The 16,836-nt window shown below is 40.7% G+C and overlaps 1 protein-coding gene across 1 annotated transcript in view; it reads left to right on the top strand.

The window, feature by feature from the left end:
- Positions 1-2,869, top strand: part of ACBD6 (acyl-CoA binding domain containing 6) — a 205,584-nt gene extending 202,715 nt beyond the window's left edge. The window contains exon 8 of the mRNA XM_005690940.2: positions 2,582-2,869. Coding sequence (XP_005690997.1) covers positions 2,582-2,736 — 155 coding nt within the window. The 3' untranslated portion in view covers positions 2,737-2,869. The remainder of the gene's footprint in view (positions 1-2,581) is intronic.

The following is a 16,836-nucleotide window of genomic DNA, read 5'->3' as shown; positions in this document are numbered from 1 at the left end:
GTGTTCAAATTTATCAGTTTTAGGTTTCTATATAATCAAATTTATCAGTAATTTTCTTTATCTATCAAGGATAGAAGTATTCAGACTGTTTCATTCAGTAAGCATTATGATGACAGGTCTTGGGCCTAAGAACTTTTCAAAAGTCTATAAAAATACCTGAAATCTGAAACAAAATATTTTCACTCCAGAAAAAAAGTGCAAAATATAAATAGTGAAATGTTTAACTAGGTATCTACATATATGACATTATATCAACCTCATTAATTATTAAATTTTTCATTCACAAACTTTTTTTTGAAGTACATCTGTATTTTGCTGTGTCCTACCTGAATTTCAGTGGCTCTCAAATTCAGTACTTTCTTTATACTCCTGCCAACACTAGCTAATTTCAAGTGCCCTAAAGGACTACCACAGTCTCCTTAACTGTTCTGCCTGCCACAGATATTTAGGTTCTCCAGGTGACTCCAGAATTATCATCCTAACTCAGAGCTGAGATTATGCTACTCCTCTCCTCGTAAGTGCCAAACTTCTCAGTGTGGCTTTCAAGGCTTTGTATAATTTGACTTAAATCCAGACTCTCTGCTTTTGACTCTCGGTGTTGCTTCTCCGGGCCAGCAGACAGTTCCCTCAGCATTCCCCATCCTCTCCTTCTGTTAATGCTGTTTTCTCACTCTGCAATGCCTTTCCTTCTCAGTTTATCTGGAATTTTACTCCGTCCTCGAAGCTCAGCATTCATACCACCTACTTGTGTGTTTTTCCTGATCCTTCAACTTCCTTCTCCTCTCTTCCACCCTCCTCACCTGTCACGTGTGTGTGTGTTTGTGTGTCCCTGTCTGCCACAGTGTTTGTTATATTCATCCTTCTAAATTCCTCAGAGCAGGAGTCTTACCTGTATCTTTGATAGAACTGGTATAGTATGTATTCAATAAAACACTCCTTGACTCAAACCCCTTATCCTTCTTGTTCTGCCTTTGTTTTCAAACCTTTTGTTGTTGCCATTGTGTAATATATCACACTACAGAATTGTATATAAAACAGATATGAAAATTTTTAAATGTAGCTGTAAAAAATTGTACCTACCACATAGTTTAAGAAAGTGAAAAAAAAAGTGAACACTGCTGATATCTTTGAAACCCCATGTATGCCTACCCAATTACATGGACTTCCCTACAGGGCCCCCAGATTAACACTCAAATTTTATATCACTGTCTTCCCTTATAGTTTCATTACAGATTTGTGTCTCTGAACAATGAGTTTAGTTTTGTCTGCTTTTAAATTTTTAAGTGGAAACATACTCTGTGTGTTCTTCTGACTTGCCTTTTTTCCTTCAACCTTAAGACCTGGAGATAAACTCATGTCATGTGAAACTACAGTTCATTAGTTTTCCTTGTTGTGTGGGGATTTCACTGTCTGTGTAAACAGTATTTTATTTTTACATGTTATTCTCAATGGGTATTTGGGTTGTTTGCATTTGAGGTCTTTCACAGATAGGGCTACTGTATGTCCATTCTTGCAGGTATGTCCTGGAGAACATACACAAAGGTTTCTGAAGGGTATATAACTAGGAGTAGAATTGCTGGGTCCAACGGTGGGCATTTGTTTAGGTTTAACGTGTAATGCCAACTGGTTGTCCAAAGTGAGGCACAGTGTATGCTCCCTACAGTCCAGAGGAGAGCCCCGCCTTGCTCCAGGCCTGCCCCATGCTTGGTATTGTTTCAGGTTTTGGTTTTCAGCTATCTAGTGGGTATGAAGTTTTTTATTTCCATGATTACTAATGTGGTTGCTCATCTTTTCATATGTTTATTGCCACTTAGTTTGCCATTTCTGCCGTTAGCCTAGTTGTCTCGGCGCCATACAATTTAATGGAGCTTGTTTCCTTTTTGATCTTCGATGCCAGCATTGTCAGAAATCAAGTTTCTCTACATGTGCACAAGAATGGACAGCTTTCTTCTAGCCTTTTGGTCTGGGGGCAATACTGTAGCACCTTCATGATAAGTTTTGATGTCTGTGGGTCCTTTTCCTCTTCACACACCTTGTGTGATTGGTGCCTTTGTTTGTTTGTTTTCTTTAGAGGGATGGTCTGATCACTAGGCCACTGTTTTTGTTTTTGTTTAACTAATTTTAAAGTTCAGTTAGTTACCCACTTACTCCCTCTTCAAAGAAAAAAATTTTTTCTTCGACATTTACAGTGTTTTTAGCCTTTTGACTTTGCTTACAAACATATCATTATTTTGATCAAAGTAAAAGAAATACTTCAACTAGTGTTTGTTCCTTCCCTTCATTCCCATCCTGAAGAATAGAGCCTAAAACCCTCACAATTTTAAAAAATGTCTTTGTCTGACGGTCGGCTTCCGGGCAAACACAGGGGTAAATTTGATTTACTGAACTGAACTGGACTGAACACCAGCAAACCCACTGTCACAGCACTGTTTCATTCCAAGGCCTGATCACCCCCAGTCTGTCACGTTGCTCGTTTTTCAGGATTTCTTATCGCTCAGCACTTGCCTTTCCCGCTGAAGTCTAGTGGTTTCTCTTTATCTCACAGTAACCTGGTCTCCGTATTTGTCGATTTCCCCATCAGCTGCTGCCTGTGAGTTTTTGGACATTGTGGAGCTGCTGCTCCAGTCCGGGGCCGACCCCACGATCCGAGACCAGGACGGCTGCCTGCCAGAGGAGGTGACAGGGTGCAAAGCGGTTACTTTGATGTTACAGCAGCACACGACAGGCAAGGCTTAATCAAAAGACTGGAAAACTACGTTTGACAACAGCACAGGGCTCCAGCGGTGGAAGAAAACTGCAAAAATGACACGTCTTTTGCCCCCATCTTTGGTATATGTTGGCTAATAAAATCAGTTGTGAGGAACTGGAATTTTGAAGTCTCAGCAATTCATTCTACTTGCATCCATTCTGGCGAGTTCCGTTTTGGTGATGAACATGTGTACTGTGCATAATACAATCCAATTCTGCTGAGCGTGCTCTGAAATTTATCACTGTTCTAGAGGCTGGGAGAGGAGATGTGTCGTATTTCACAATATTAAACATGGCTGCTCTTTACACACAGACACACACCACACACACACACACACACACACACACACACACACACACGCACACACGGGAAATAGACCCAGCAGTACTACACTTACAATTAGAGAAAGTTCCATGAAATCCCAATATTGGCATGGAGCTCGGACAGTTTCTTGGCATTTGGTACAGCTGGTCTGAATAAGTAGCTAAAGTGTCTATTTGGGAAGCTAAAACAACCAGATTCACTGAAAACCTAAGAATCGTGGGCATTGTAGGATGGAAACACAAATTCTGAACAATTCACTGGTTAGGTCAGGATTCCTTACACTCACTTTCACAAAACAGGGAGGAACCTCCCTCAAGCCCTTGTCGTTGGCTATAGTGTCCCTGTCCCATATGGCAGCAGTCTCTATAACTAGCTCAGGCCTCAACTGTTAGGCCTGTTGGGGTCTAACATGAAATAGCCATAATGCTCCAGTACTTAGGCGTGATAGAAGTTATTCCTGGAGAGCTTCTATTCTTTATTAAAAATATAAACAACTATACCACAGGTTTTATTTAAAGGACAGACAAGTGTACCACTATTGAAACTGGCTCCCCTTTAAGCCTCAAGAACTCCATCTGGGGAGTTCCTTAACGTTTATTATGTAAGGAAAGTATAGATAGTTGTCAGTGAAGAGAAAGAAACAAGTTGAGATGCAGAGATGACCATTTAAAAGATCATTTTTCTAACGTATCACTCCTAAGATAACAAGGTATAAACTTGCTTAGTGGCGCCCTCAGCAATGGACGAGAGTTGCATTAGCTCAGCCAGCCAGCCCCTCCAGAGCAGAAATGAGGCATATTAAATAATACTGCTTATTTTGTGATTTTTCTGATGTCTAATTTTCTGAGATGTAAACCAAAACCATTCACCAAGATTATTCATTTTTAAAATGACTGCTTAATTATCTGTGGAAGAGATATGCACATTAGTACATCCTGAAATGTTACTGTAATTCTAGCAGAGCCTTCTCTTTGTTATCTCTTCTTTTCCCACAATCCCAGCTACATGGCAACCTCCTGTTCAGCTAACCTCATGTTCCACATTAATTGAATGTGTTTTAAGAAACATTATTCATTATTTACAGTAAAAGCAACCAAGACATTGCATACAGCTTTTAACTGATAGTACTTTGTGCATTTTTAGGACATTAGCAAATCAAAACGTGTTCATTCATTTCCGATTTACAGAGCAGTTATCTGAGCAAGAAGCTATCAAGAAGCTCCTTTTTTCATCTCTTGTTTGTAATTCAACCTTGATATTTCTTAGACAAGTGTTTAATAAGCTATTTTGCCACATCTAAAACGATATAGTTGTTTTTAAATAAAGTATGTAATTTGGCTTTTATTTTTTTAATGATTCACTTTAATAGAATATATTTGCCTCACAAATCTAGTAGATAAAACATATGATGTTTTCTTTTTTCCCCAGAAGTTTACAGTGATGTAATTAAGCTGGATAAATTAAAAATCCTATTCCAAGAGTTAAGAAATATATCAAAGACTAAAAAAGAGGAGGGAAAATCATATAATTTGGCTTTTATTACTTTGATTTTAAAGGTTTCAAATTTGCACTGAAAGCTATCACTAAAAACAGTCATCAGCTTAACATTTTCAAGTACATTCTAAAATCAGTTTCCAAAATCTCTATGCTTTTGTCACCAGTATCTAAATTTTCAAAAACCTTGCTGTCATATATAACAATCTATGGATCATCTCCCTGTGCCTTATTAAGGGGAAGATTTCATCCATAAATATCAGAGAAAACTGGATCTTGATTTTCTTTCATTCCCCTTAAATTACTGAACAATTATTTAGTGCATCACATGTCAGCTTTCACGGGTGGCTCAGGGTTTCCCTGGTGGTTCAGATGGTAAAGAGTCTGCCCGCAATGTGAGAGACCTGAGTTCAATCCCTGGGTTGGGAAGATCCCCTGGAGAAAGAAATGGCAACCCACTCCAGTATTCTTGCCTGGAAAATCCCTTGGATGGAGGAACCTTGTGAGATACAGTCCACGGGGTCGCAAAGAGTCGGACACGACTGAGTGAGTGACACACACACACACATCACACGTCAGCCAGATCATGAGTTCCATTGCCAAAGCTGCAATGCTTAGCATCAAAGAACACAAATTTACTGGACCAGAAAGCTGGTTAACTTCCTCAGATATGTGGCGAACCACTTTTTCATATAGTTCAACAGGATAAAACTAGGACCTACTTTATTTTAGTGTAAGTTTGGTTTTGTTTTAAAGATTTTTTTTTCCTGGACAGATTAGTGATGTTCAAGCCAATTAGCATTTGAAAATATTCTAGAAAACCGTTTTCTGATGGTTCATTTCCTTTTTCTTTCTTGGCCTTGCCAAGCCGCTTGTGGGATCTTAGTTCCCCTACCAGGAATGGAACCCATGTTCTCAGCAGTGAAAGCGTGGAATCCTAACCACTGAACCACCAGGAAATTCCCTAAAGGTTCAATTCTAATCATGGTTCAACAAAAAATCAGTCTCTTTTTTTCCTTAATGTTTACTGGGATTGGGATTTCATTTACCTCCATCCTTTGTTCGAGTTCTCTGATTTATTATTTTTAGTGTACATGAGTTTTTTTTAAGTTTTTATCTTATATTGGAGTATAGCTATTAACAGTTTGTAATAGTTTCAGGTGAACAGCAAAGGGACTTGGCCATACGTATGCATGTATCCATTTGCCCCCAAATTCCTCTCCCACTTAGTCTGCCACATAACATTAAGCAGAGTTCCCCGTGCTACACAGTAGGTCCTTGTTGGTTATCTATTTTAGATATAGCAGCATTGTACATGAGTATTTTAAAAATTGAGTCTCCACTGTGTTCCCAAACTGGAAACCAGTTGGCTTGGAGGCCTCATAAAGTAATGGGTAACTAGAGAGGTTCGTCAGAGTCATGAATAGTTGCTTTTTGCTACTTTACCACTAGCATTTTCTAGACTATTAACAGTTTGCCATTCTACTTTCACCTCATTCTCAATTCCACATTTATTCTATTGTCTTGTCCCCTAGCCACCTCTGTAGATGTGTGTCTAAACACAAACACATGCCCAGCCCCATTTTCCTATGTCCTTAATAAAGTGAAAAGGGGAATGTGTTGCTTTTTGTTCTTTTTCTTTTCTGAAGATATTGTGATCAGAACAATGTTAGTAACTCTGTATTTAATATTTATTCAACACTGTCATTTACTTTGCCCTCAACCAACTCACATAAGAGGCCCTGAAGGCCATTACAGTAGTCTTGATACACACTAGGGAAAAACAAGGAATGAAGGGAGAATCATGTAAACAAACATTACAAAAGAGGCAAAAGAAAGCATGTGAATCACTGTGACCTTGAGAACTCTAGCTGGAGTCAACTAAACCAGTGTTCTTAACTCTTGCGGAGTTCTGGCTCATTCTTCCCCTAGAACACGGTGTTGAACATGAAATCTTGAGGTCTCCTGAAGCCCATCTCTGAACGCCATGGGGTCTGTGAATCCCATTTAGAACCCCTTCTTTTCTGTCTTCTTATTACCATACTTCAAGAATGAGAAATCTTTTGTTGACTTGAACCAATTTTCATAGTTTTAAGTGCTTCTGCTGGATGATGTATGGGGTCTTGCTGTGTCTTTTCTTATTATTAAAAAAAAAGTTCACGATTTCAACAATATACCTAGACTACAGTTTTATCACTGATCACCACAGTTGGAAATTTTTAAAGAAGTCTGGGCCAAAAAGTTGGACCCTAAACTGTTTGACATCTGATTCTGCTGCAGGGTAGAAATGAGCCCATGTGTTCAATTCTGTGTGACTAATGATGGCTTTTTATATGCATTAGCTCTTTTGACTTTTCAGAATGCTTTCATGGGCATTATCTAATCTATCATCCTTCCACAGTAACCCTGTAGAGGAGGTAGTGCAGGGGCTCTTAAGGCCACTTAAAGGAGGATGAATCTGAGATATTAACAGGTTACTTAAATTGCCCAAGATCACAGAGCAGTAGCAGAGCCATAGTTGAGACCAAATCTGCTGAATCTCAGCCCTTTGTTGGTCCACAAAATTCATGTGAAGTTGTAAAGCTCTTCCTCCACTCAATCCACAAACATTTCTTGAGAGCCTTCTAAATGACAGGCACTGTTCTAGGCCACTGTCATTCCCTTTTCCCATTATCGTGGATATTTAAAAGTACTTATATGATGTTATCTCAAAATACTGGCATTGGCAGGTGGGTTCTTTACCACTGCACCACCTGGGAAGCCACACAGGAGATTTTAGAAGCTATCTTATTTTAGCGGAGAAGGCAATGGCACCCCACTCCAGTACTCTTGCCTGGAAAATCCCATGGGCAGAGGAATGGCTTAAGCAGTAAAGAATCCACCTGCAATGTAGGAGATGCAGGTTCAGTCCCTGATTGGGAAGATCCCCTGGAGGAGGAAATAGCAACCCACTCCTGTATCCTTGCCTGGAAAACTCCATGGACAGAGGAGCCTGGCAGGCTGCAGTCCGTGTGGTTACAGAGAGTTGGACATGACTGGGCACACACATTCAAAGACATTGCATGGACTATCTTGAAAAGTCTCATAGAAATTCACAAGTTAATAATCAAACACTAAATCATTTAAACCTACTATAACTATGTTTCTAATAAACAGATAAGAAGTCAGCCAACTGGACCAACTGGACACATACTGTTATCTCTGATGCTTGTTAGGTAGAAGGGTTAACAACCAAAGTATTGTATCTAGAATTGTTTCTATTATATCATTTTTTAATGTTACAGCATTTTCTGGATGAAAGGTTGTCATAATCCAGTGAACCTTTCTATTAAATAGGTATTTCTTAGCTTTCTGCCGGGCTTAACTACTTGGCTATGGGTTATTGTTCCATGTACAATATAGCATCTTTGAGGATTAATGAACAAGGTGTGTTACTGGAGTAGAGCTGAGCTTGGGTTGCAGAAGGGTTAGTGCCCAGGCTAACATATGCTTCAGCTGAACATGAAGAGTTTCAAATGTTTATTTAGCATTTAATGGCTGAAACATGAAGGCTTTCATCAAACTTCAGGTCCCTAAAAGATCACCTTCATAAGTAGATGTTTACCACAAAAAGGTGTGTAACCCACAAGTAATGAAAATGTCAAGTTTAAATAAATTATTGAGTGAATTTTAAATCCTAATCCTTAAAGCATTTGGGGTCAAATGTTTTAATAGTAGTCATATTATTATAATTGATGAATTTTAAGATGCACATTTTTTCACATTTTAATGTATCCAAAATTGTGTATCTTTTATAAACAATGTCATAGTTGAATTGGCAGCATTTTCTCTTAGTAACACATAAACTACTGTACCTTAAAGTCAATACATTTTAACATTAATGATGTAACAGTAATTACACCTTACCTTGTATAGGACTTTATACACAAGCATCTTAAATGAAACTCAGAATTATAAAAGTAGAAATAATTGGTATTTTCTCTATTTTACAAATGAGGAAATTGAACTCAGAGTTGTTAGGAAAATTGTCCGAGGTTATATACGTATAAACAGTGGAAATGCCCATCTTTATATAGGCTTTATTATACATCAAGCACTTAAATATACATGATCATATTTTTCCAGAATCAGGGTGGTTATTTCAAACCTGTGATACCAAGTCCCAAGTTTTCCCTGTACCACCTTATCAAGATAAGCTAAAGCAACATCAAAAGTAACCACAGTCAGAGGCTGAGGATTTAAAATCTTCGTGGATTTTATATACACATGTTGGACCTTCTCCTTGTAGCATAAAAAGACTTCAGTGCAGTCTTTTGTAATCATGTGATTTGAAAAATTATGATCATTACTGAAGCTTTACCTTAAGCATCTTTAATTATTTCAGAAACTATTCACAGTTCCTTCATCAGAGGGATTTAGGTCAAAGTGCAGTGATTATTAGAATGAAGGGGAAAAAAAGCTTCCTTGTTATACTTATCATCTAACGTTTATTATGCACCAAGTATGATCAATTTTTCAAATATGCATTAATTGGCATTACACTAAAGGACTGAACAGGAAAGGCTATTTAATCTCATCTTTATTCACTTACCCTTGAAATATTCTTGTCATGCTCCTACCTGAAAAGCAGAACTTAATGGCTTAATCCTTGTATGGATCATCATAGTTATTGGGAGTTCATGGCTTTTTATTTATTACTATTTTTACTTTTATATGTAAATCATTCAAATTTTTCCATGTTTTGTTATATCACTTCTCCTTTGCATGGTTATAAAATAAATGTCATTATTGTACATTTTTACTTTCTCTTCTCTTGGAAATTCATGAATTGGAGTCATTTCTGAGGGCAGTGTGCCTTCCTCCAGCAATAGAAAGCTTCCTAGCCCTAAAAACCAGATTAAGACGGTCACAAGGTACAAGCTAGTTTACACTCAGAACAGATTCCTTCTCACTTTCTTCCTAGGTATCTTAGAAGGAATGAACATGAGTCCTTCCTAGAACACTGAAGTTAAAAACAAAAAGCAAACATCCAAGGAGCTGCTCCCCATAACATGCATCTGCCTCATGGTAGAACTCTAAGCACTCAGTGTGGGTTTCTCTTGAAAAAAAGTGAAAGTGTTAAGTCACTCAGTCATGTCCGACTCTTTGTGATTCCATGGACTATAGCCCACCAGGCTCCTCTGTCCATGGAATTCTCCAGGCAAGAATACTGGAGTGGGTTGCCATTTCCTTCTGCAGGGGATCTTCCTGAGCCAGGGACTGAACCCAGGTCTCCCGCATTGCAGGCAGACTCTTTACCAACTGAGCCACCAGGGAGGCAGAAAAAGACCCTTTGAACGTAAGTTTACTAGATGCAGTGGCCGAACCTCAGAGACTGTGAGGGCGTTAAGGAATAGAGAGGTGCATTTCCGCGGCCACCCTAGGCAGCAGCAGCAGCAAATTCATCATCCACACTGCAGCCAGGATTTATATTTCCTCTCACTTGTGTAGCAATCCCAGTTTCCATTTTAATATTTAGAAGGTGAGTTCAGTTGATGGACACTTTGTGTAATAAAAAGCTCTTTTAAAGTACATGCACACATACACACACAGGATAAAAAGTGGCACCGTCAGTGGCTGTGGCTTTCATGGAGTACATTTGCAGAGCCCAAAGCTTACTCCTGGATATGTTTACAGCACTTTAGCTCTGTTTGTGAGTTTGGAAACCTTCCAAAAAAAGAAGAGAAAGACATATATTATTGTTTATAATCTGCTTTATTCCGCCAAACCTTGACTGAACAGACTTGTGGATTGCTGTTTAAATCCCTCAGTGCCTTTAACTACCGATACAGAAAGTGGTTAATGCGCATTCTAAACGAAGCTTGGCATCCACTCCAGGAAATCACTTTAATTGAGAAGCATTAAATGTTAAAATGATTCTGAAAAAATAATAAAGCCAGCACACACATTGAGTACAAAAGTCCTGGCCCATCCACCATATAGGTTCTTGGTTATCATATTCCTGTAGACTGGGGGAGCTGTAAGTGTGACAGGTATCAAAAAGAGTGACATTCAATTCCCTAGGTCACAGTCAGCCCCCATCAGCTGGCCAGGGAGCAGGCAGCCTTCAACGTCTCTATTTAGAGATGAGGAGAAAGCTGTCAACTTTATAAATGTTTGTCCCAGGTGACTAAAATATGAGATTTAACCCCAAAGTCCTTGCCTGGGCTCTCTACTGCTGTGCTGAAGCCATCTGTTGAAACCTATTTACCATTTTAATGGCCTTTAAAAAAAAAACCTGCTTATTTCCAACTCCAAGTGTGTGCCAAGACCATTTTGGAGGGGGGGGGGTTATATTTTATCTTTCAGGAAGCAATTCCCAGCCTTTCCAAAACCCCCAAGCCCCTCTCAACCAACAGGAGATCCTGGTCCAGGGTTGGCACACAAGTGAGAGAAACATAAATCTTAAAAAACAAACAAAACGAAAAGAAAAAACTCTCAAAGAATACACACACACACATATTAACTGAGTCACTGTGCTATACAACAGAGATTGGCACAACGTTGTAAATCAACTATACTTCAGTTAAATAAATAGATAGATGATGAAAGACAGATAGATGATAAACTCTCCCCCAACTCTAGAGAAAGCCTAACCTGTATCAGCCTTGAAAGTTCTGGCCATTTCAGTGATCTCCTAAACAACCTCAAGGATGAGTAAGTCACATGGAAACCTTTTCCTCCCAGGAGTCCCTTCTGTGGGAAGGGAAGACATGCATTCTGTCAAGGACATCTGTGACTTGTTAGTTTAATTACAAAATAACCTACTACTTAATAACATACCTAAGCTCAGTTTTTGTGTTTTAATGGGGGAGATGGCCAAAGAATCACCAAAGGAAAGAATTCTAAAGGAAAATCCTGATGTCATATTAGACAATGGGAAAAATGTTCCGCGGAGAAGGCACACCCGCTTTCTCTGACAGTGCCTAGGGCAGCAGCTGATCATTTAGAAGACCTTAATAGTTTGGATGGGTTGCTTTTATTACTTCTTTTAGAATTATATTAATAAAAGTTCCCTCTTCCTAGTGATTTGGCCCCATTTTATACCCTCCCTCCTAACTCACAGTGTCTACCCAACAGCAGAGACTGAGCTGACGGTGCTTATTTCCCTGAGGCAGTTATGACCCACACAAGCACCCAGACCCAGCTCCGTGGCTCCCTGCTCACTGCACAGCCCGCACAGGACATTCATCAGGAGTTCCAAATGATGAAACTGAAATAGCCTTCTAGGAGACTTGGCACAGGGAGGCAACAATTTTCCACTTAGACTGTACGGCCCAATTTTTAAACTATGTCTCAAATATCAAATCTAGGAAAAGACATTGAGTTACGTTGAGGGTCACCTACCTTTCTTATGATTTTACTTCTAGTTTGGCAACTGGTGAAAATTTACAACATACTGACTTGCCTTTGATGGCTTTTTATCCTTTTCTGATTTTAGCTGAATAGCTCGGAAAGAGGTGGAAAACACTGACTGCTAAGTCTTTGATCTCCTGAGTTTGTGTCTTATTTCATTCTTTCTAGCAGGTGATTTCTTTTCTTTATAATTCTTTCCTTTATTCTTCTTTAGACAACTGTCCTTTGGAAAGGCCACTGTCAGAAGGAGAATCATACTGCTCAGGCGCTGGTCTGTAGGGACCAAACCAAAGGAAAAAAAAGTTGGTGCTACCACTGGCTACGGAGGCTGAGAATTCAAAGTACTCCAGGATAACTAGTAGCTAAACAGGTGATGAACAAGCTATCTCTGCCCATTCTTCTTAGCCAGACTCCATCTGTACTGTCTAACAAAACTTTCTGCAATGATAGAAACATATCCAAATACAGTTACCACTAGATGCTTAAAATAGCTATTGAGCACTTAAAATATGGCTGGTGTGAGTAACTAAACTTTTAATTTTATTTAATCGATTTAAACTGAAATAGCCACAAGTGGCCAATAGTTACCATATAGTTCAGTGCACCTCTGTTTGGATCTTCTCGTCAAACAAACAAATCTAATCACTAATACAAAAAGCACTAGTTTTTCCTAGATGGAGCCCCAGCTCTACAGAAATGTCATGACTTTAAACTTTTTTATTAAGCAATCTCTGTTGCTCTTTCCACTCTAGCAAAACTTCAGGTCCTGCACACTAATAATATAGTCTCCTGCAGATTAAAAAAAAAACCCAAATGGAGATTTTCCTGGAAAAGCTTGCCCAGGCGCCCTGATGAGGTGTTTCTATCACTCTGTTCACCTCTCACCCAAATACAGACATTTGCACATCCTTAGGGAGAAAACATATACAAGTGAAGGACTTTAAAAACACAACAGGACAGCTCTTTTCTCTTCTCCGCCATCACTACGTGCAGCTGAATTTGCTCCTCTCGTCTTCTCACAAGACTTTCAGGATCATGTGATTCCTGGCCAAGAAACAATAGCAGAATCATCCCATTTCCCCAACAGATTTGAATGAAAACTGGTAATAAAATCGGGTACAACTCCAAAAGAAGACACTGGAGAACCAAGCTGCGTCTATAAGAGCCTCACATATGAAGTGGCACGCGTTCATGCTATGTCAAGGTCACCTGCATCCTCAACCAACCAAATCACAGTAGTGAGAACACTGCTGTCTGAGCAGCTCATGCAAGAGACAGAGCTTGACTCCTAATGTTTCCTGTTTCCTCACTAGTGCCCTGTGTGCCTCAGGATTAAACACGTGAAAGCTGTTTTAAAAATGCAACAGGACAAATGGTAACTAAATATGCAATCAGGTAGTTTTCTCTGCCCATTCCTTAAGCCTTGAAACAGAGGACTGGGCCCCAGAAAACCGAAAAAAGAAAAAATTATTAGAAAAATCAGAGAACTTCCTCTACCCAACCCTTAATTGCACAGCACAGGTATTTGCAGTTGTAAGTAGCTCCACATCCAGAGGGTTTCCTTCTGGCGATGAAAGGGATCTATGTCAGCACAGCTTTGTATTCTATCACGTCAAGAGAAAAACATTCCAGAAAGCCAAATGAAAAGCAAGACACACTGGCTTCTAAAGAATTTCCATATTTATTTGACATAGTTTTACCATACACATCTCATCATGCCAACACACAGGAGGTGCATACAAACAAACGCACCAGCTTCTGTGTTCCAAAGTCACATGGCCATAAATAAGGATGGGTGGGTCCTTTTTTTTTTTTTCCTTTTTCTTTTTTTCCCAGGAAATGAGACTCCATTTCTTTTTAACTGTACAAAATTTACACTGCGAAGGGTGAGGGCGACAATCCAGAGCTTAGGGGATCTGGGGCTTTGAGGTCTGAATGCAAGTTCAGAGCAGCTTCTGAGATGCTGCGGCCATGAACCTGCGCGTTTGGCTAAACACAGTCCTCAAGTGGGGAACGTACAAATGGTTCTTGTCTCTAGGTGGGCAGCGGGTGAGCGTGGGGGGTCCGGCTCTGTCCACCTGTGCTCTGCCTCCCGAAGCAAAGGGATGCTTGGCGCACCTCCCAGACCTGCAGCTGACTCCTCACCAGAGCTCGCAGCTGAAACTGTGCTTTCCGTGTGGTCCTACCAAGCAGTGGGGATGGGGTGACTTTGCTGCGCTCTCTCTTTTTGGCTCCAGTCACCGTGTTAGAGCAGTTGGAGCAACGACTGCAAAAAGGGCCCATCGACCAATCCAAGAAAGAGAGAGGCAGTGATGTGCTTTTTATTTAGCTTTCAGCATGCCCAGCGCCCTTCAGCAGCAGGCAATAAAACAAAACTCATTTCCGCTTAATTGAATTTTTCTTCATCTCACGGTTTCCAATTTTTAAAGTGCAATGTTTAAAAATGAGCCTCCTCGGTCCTTCCAGACCCTGCTGGCTGAGGAGGTACGGTCATTATTTCCATGGTTATAACCAAGTGGTCAGAGGGAGGGGGCGAGCGGGGGCGCGGGTGGTGGACGGCGGCCTGTCACACAGCGCACAGCTGTTGCTAAGCTGAAGCTTTCAACCCCTCTGGCCAGGAGGCAGTTGTATCAGAATAACCAGCTCGAGCTTCAGAGACGCTAACGTCTTTTGTTTGTCAGATTTCTTATACTTCCTGCAAAGTGAACTTCACCGCAAAGATCTAACGGCCCCCAGGGATCTTTATCAGATTTTATATTTTACATTGGCCAAAAAAAAAAAAAAAAGACACCTTATTGAACGACACTGCCAAATGCTTTTCTTCTGTCTGAATTTTGTCCTCTTTCCCTGGTGTTTCATGGTATTAGTTTACATGAACAATGTTATCAATCTGGTAGTTGGTTTTCATTTTGTAACTATCAGATGAGGCAAGAAAGAAAAAGCACAAGGACAGAAAGGAGTTGGCTTCAAGGGGCACTGCCAGTTCCTGAAGGACTGGGGTCCAGGCTTCCCCACAGTGTGGTTTACCCAGTGGCCAGTTTAGCCCTTGCATTTGGGATTTCCTCCCTGGTCTTACTACTTTTCAGCAAATACAGATTCTTCCATAGCCGTGCAGATTCCATTTTTGCTTTTATCAGTTACCACTGGAAATTTGGGTGGGGTTGCTTTTTTTTTTTTTCATTTTATTAATTTGCTCCTGGATTCAGAAACCTCCTACCCTCAGGTCTATCAGCCAGGCACCACAGATAACAGTTGTTAGTTAATTGCTCTCCTAGAGCCAAAGACAGGTCCAAGTAGTATAAATGCCTCTAGAAGGTGTCATCTCATTTTAAAATTCATCTGTATCATTTCGCAAGGGGGAGAAAAGCTCCCATGTAGCATACCTCCATAATAGACTATGAGCAATAGAGGAGAGCCTGGACCATAATCTCAGGACAGTTTCATTCTTCTCCATCCCTGAGCCTCAGAAGAGCCAAGGAACTGCCTTGGCCTATGGGCTTATGGGTGGCACTAGCTCCACAATGCTAACCCCAGCTTGCACAGAGATCCACTAAAAATCTGAGACCAATTATGACTGTGTTTCTAGATGGCGGCACCAGTAACTGCTGCTTTCTGGCGAGGTGGTCCTGGGAACTTACACTCAGCTCCCCTGGCTTTCTGATCAGGGCTTGCTCAAGAGCCCTCCCGGCTAGTCAACCCCACCAAACCAAAGGAGCTCCTCCCAACACAGTCTCACCTGAACTCCTCACTGGAGTGCATGAATGAGGGAGGCCTTCCATTCTCCTATGAATGAATAGAGAGTAAGCCTGATGAACCCACCTACAGAAACAAAGACTGGTCAGTTTCATCTAGTCTCCAAAAGCAGGGCTACACAGAAGGGGATGCACCCCCCTCCCCCACCATCTTAAAGAGCCTGCTCTCCCAGTACTGCACTCAGCAAAAATACAAAGGGTCTCTGAGATCCCATGAGATACTACTCCAAGTAATCAGGCTGAGACAATGGTCTGAGAGGAGCAGTTTCTAACTGGTTTTAATTCAGCAGTCTTTCTCCTGTGTTTTGTAAGCAGCCTGCTAAGAACAGTGTGCCTAAGAATCTGTCCTCCAAAAAGACAGTTACATTTTCCTTTCCTTCACATGGCTTTTCAATCTTGCATTTATGTTTCCATCCCCACCCTGAATATTCATATTACTGGGGAATTCCCTCCCAATAGCACATAGAATTGGCCAGGCTTAACACACCGTCATCCTGACACCTGGAATCACGGGCAGAGAGTCTACATTTGCAGGCTCCCCAAGCAAAAAATCATGACAATCGAGCACATCAAAAAATAAGGGTACACTACAAAATTGATCAGAGAAAAGGTGGCCTGAAGGCTGATCCAGGAATTTACTATCTATTTTAAAGAAGCTTCACTGACCTTAGTTTAGTCCTGGAAAGGAGTTTACGAAAGATCCAGCATCCATAAAGGAAGTGCTGATTTCTTCCTTTAGTCTGCCTACCGTATACCTAAGCTTTTGTGGTCCTCAAAACCATTCCTTGAAGGAAGGTTCCTCAGGTGCTCTGACCCCATCACTTGCTGTGAAAGAAAGGCAATGCCTTCTTACCCTTTCCCACTCTGCTGATCTTGTTCAAGAGAATGGGAGGCCAGCAAAAGCAAATCACCGTCTTCCAAGGGGACTGGAATCGATTCTACCTGGCTAAGTTCCACATGCACACAGAGAGCTTCTGGATGGACAGATGCGTGACCTGAGATGGGACTTGCAGCGCCATCACAATGGCATTTCCTGTGGAAGCGCAGTCTGTTGCAGAGACAGCAGCTCACGAAGCGGGGGCAGGCCCTGCCCTTGTCCCAGTCTTGGTGATCTGCTATTGC

This window comes from Capra hircus, chromosome 16 (genome assembly GCF_001704415.2).
Source record: "Capra hircus breed San Clemente chromosome 16, ASM170441v1, whole genome shotgun sequence".
In the NCBI taxonomy this organism is placed as follows: domain Eukaryota; kingdom Metazoa; phylum Chordata; class Mammalia; order Artiodactyla; family Bovidae; genus Capra; species Capra hircus.
This window is presented reverse-complemented; position numbering and strand designations above follow the sequence as displayed.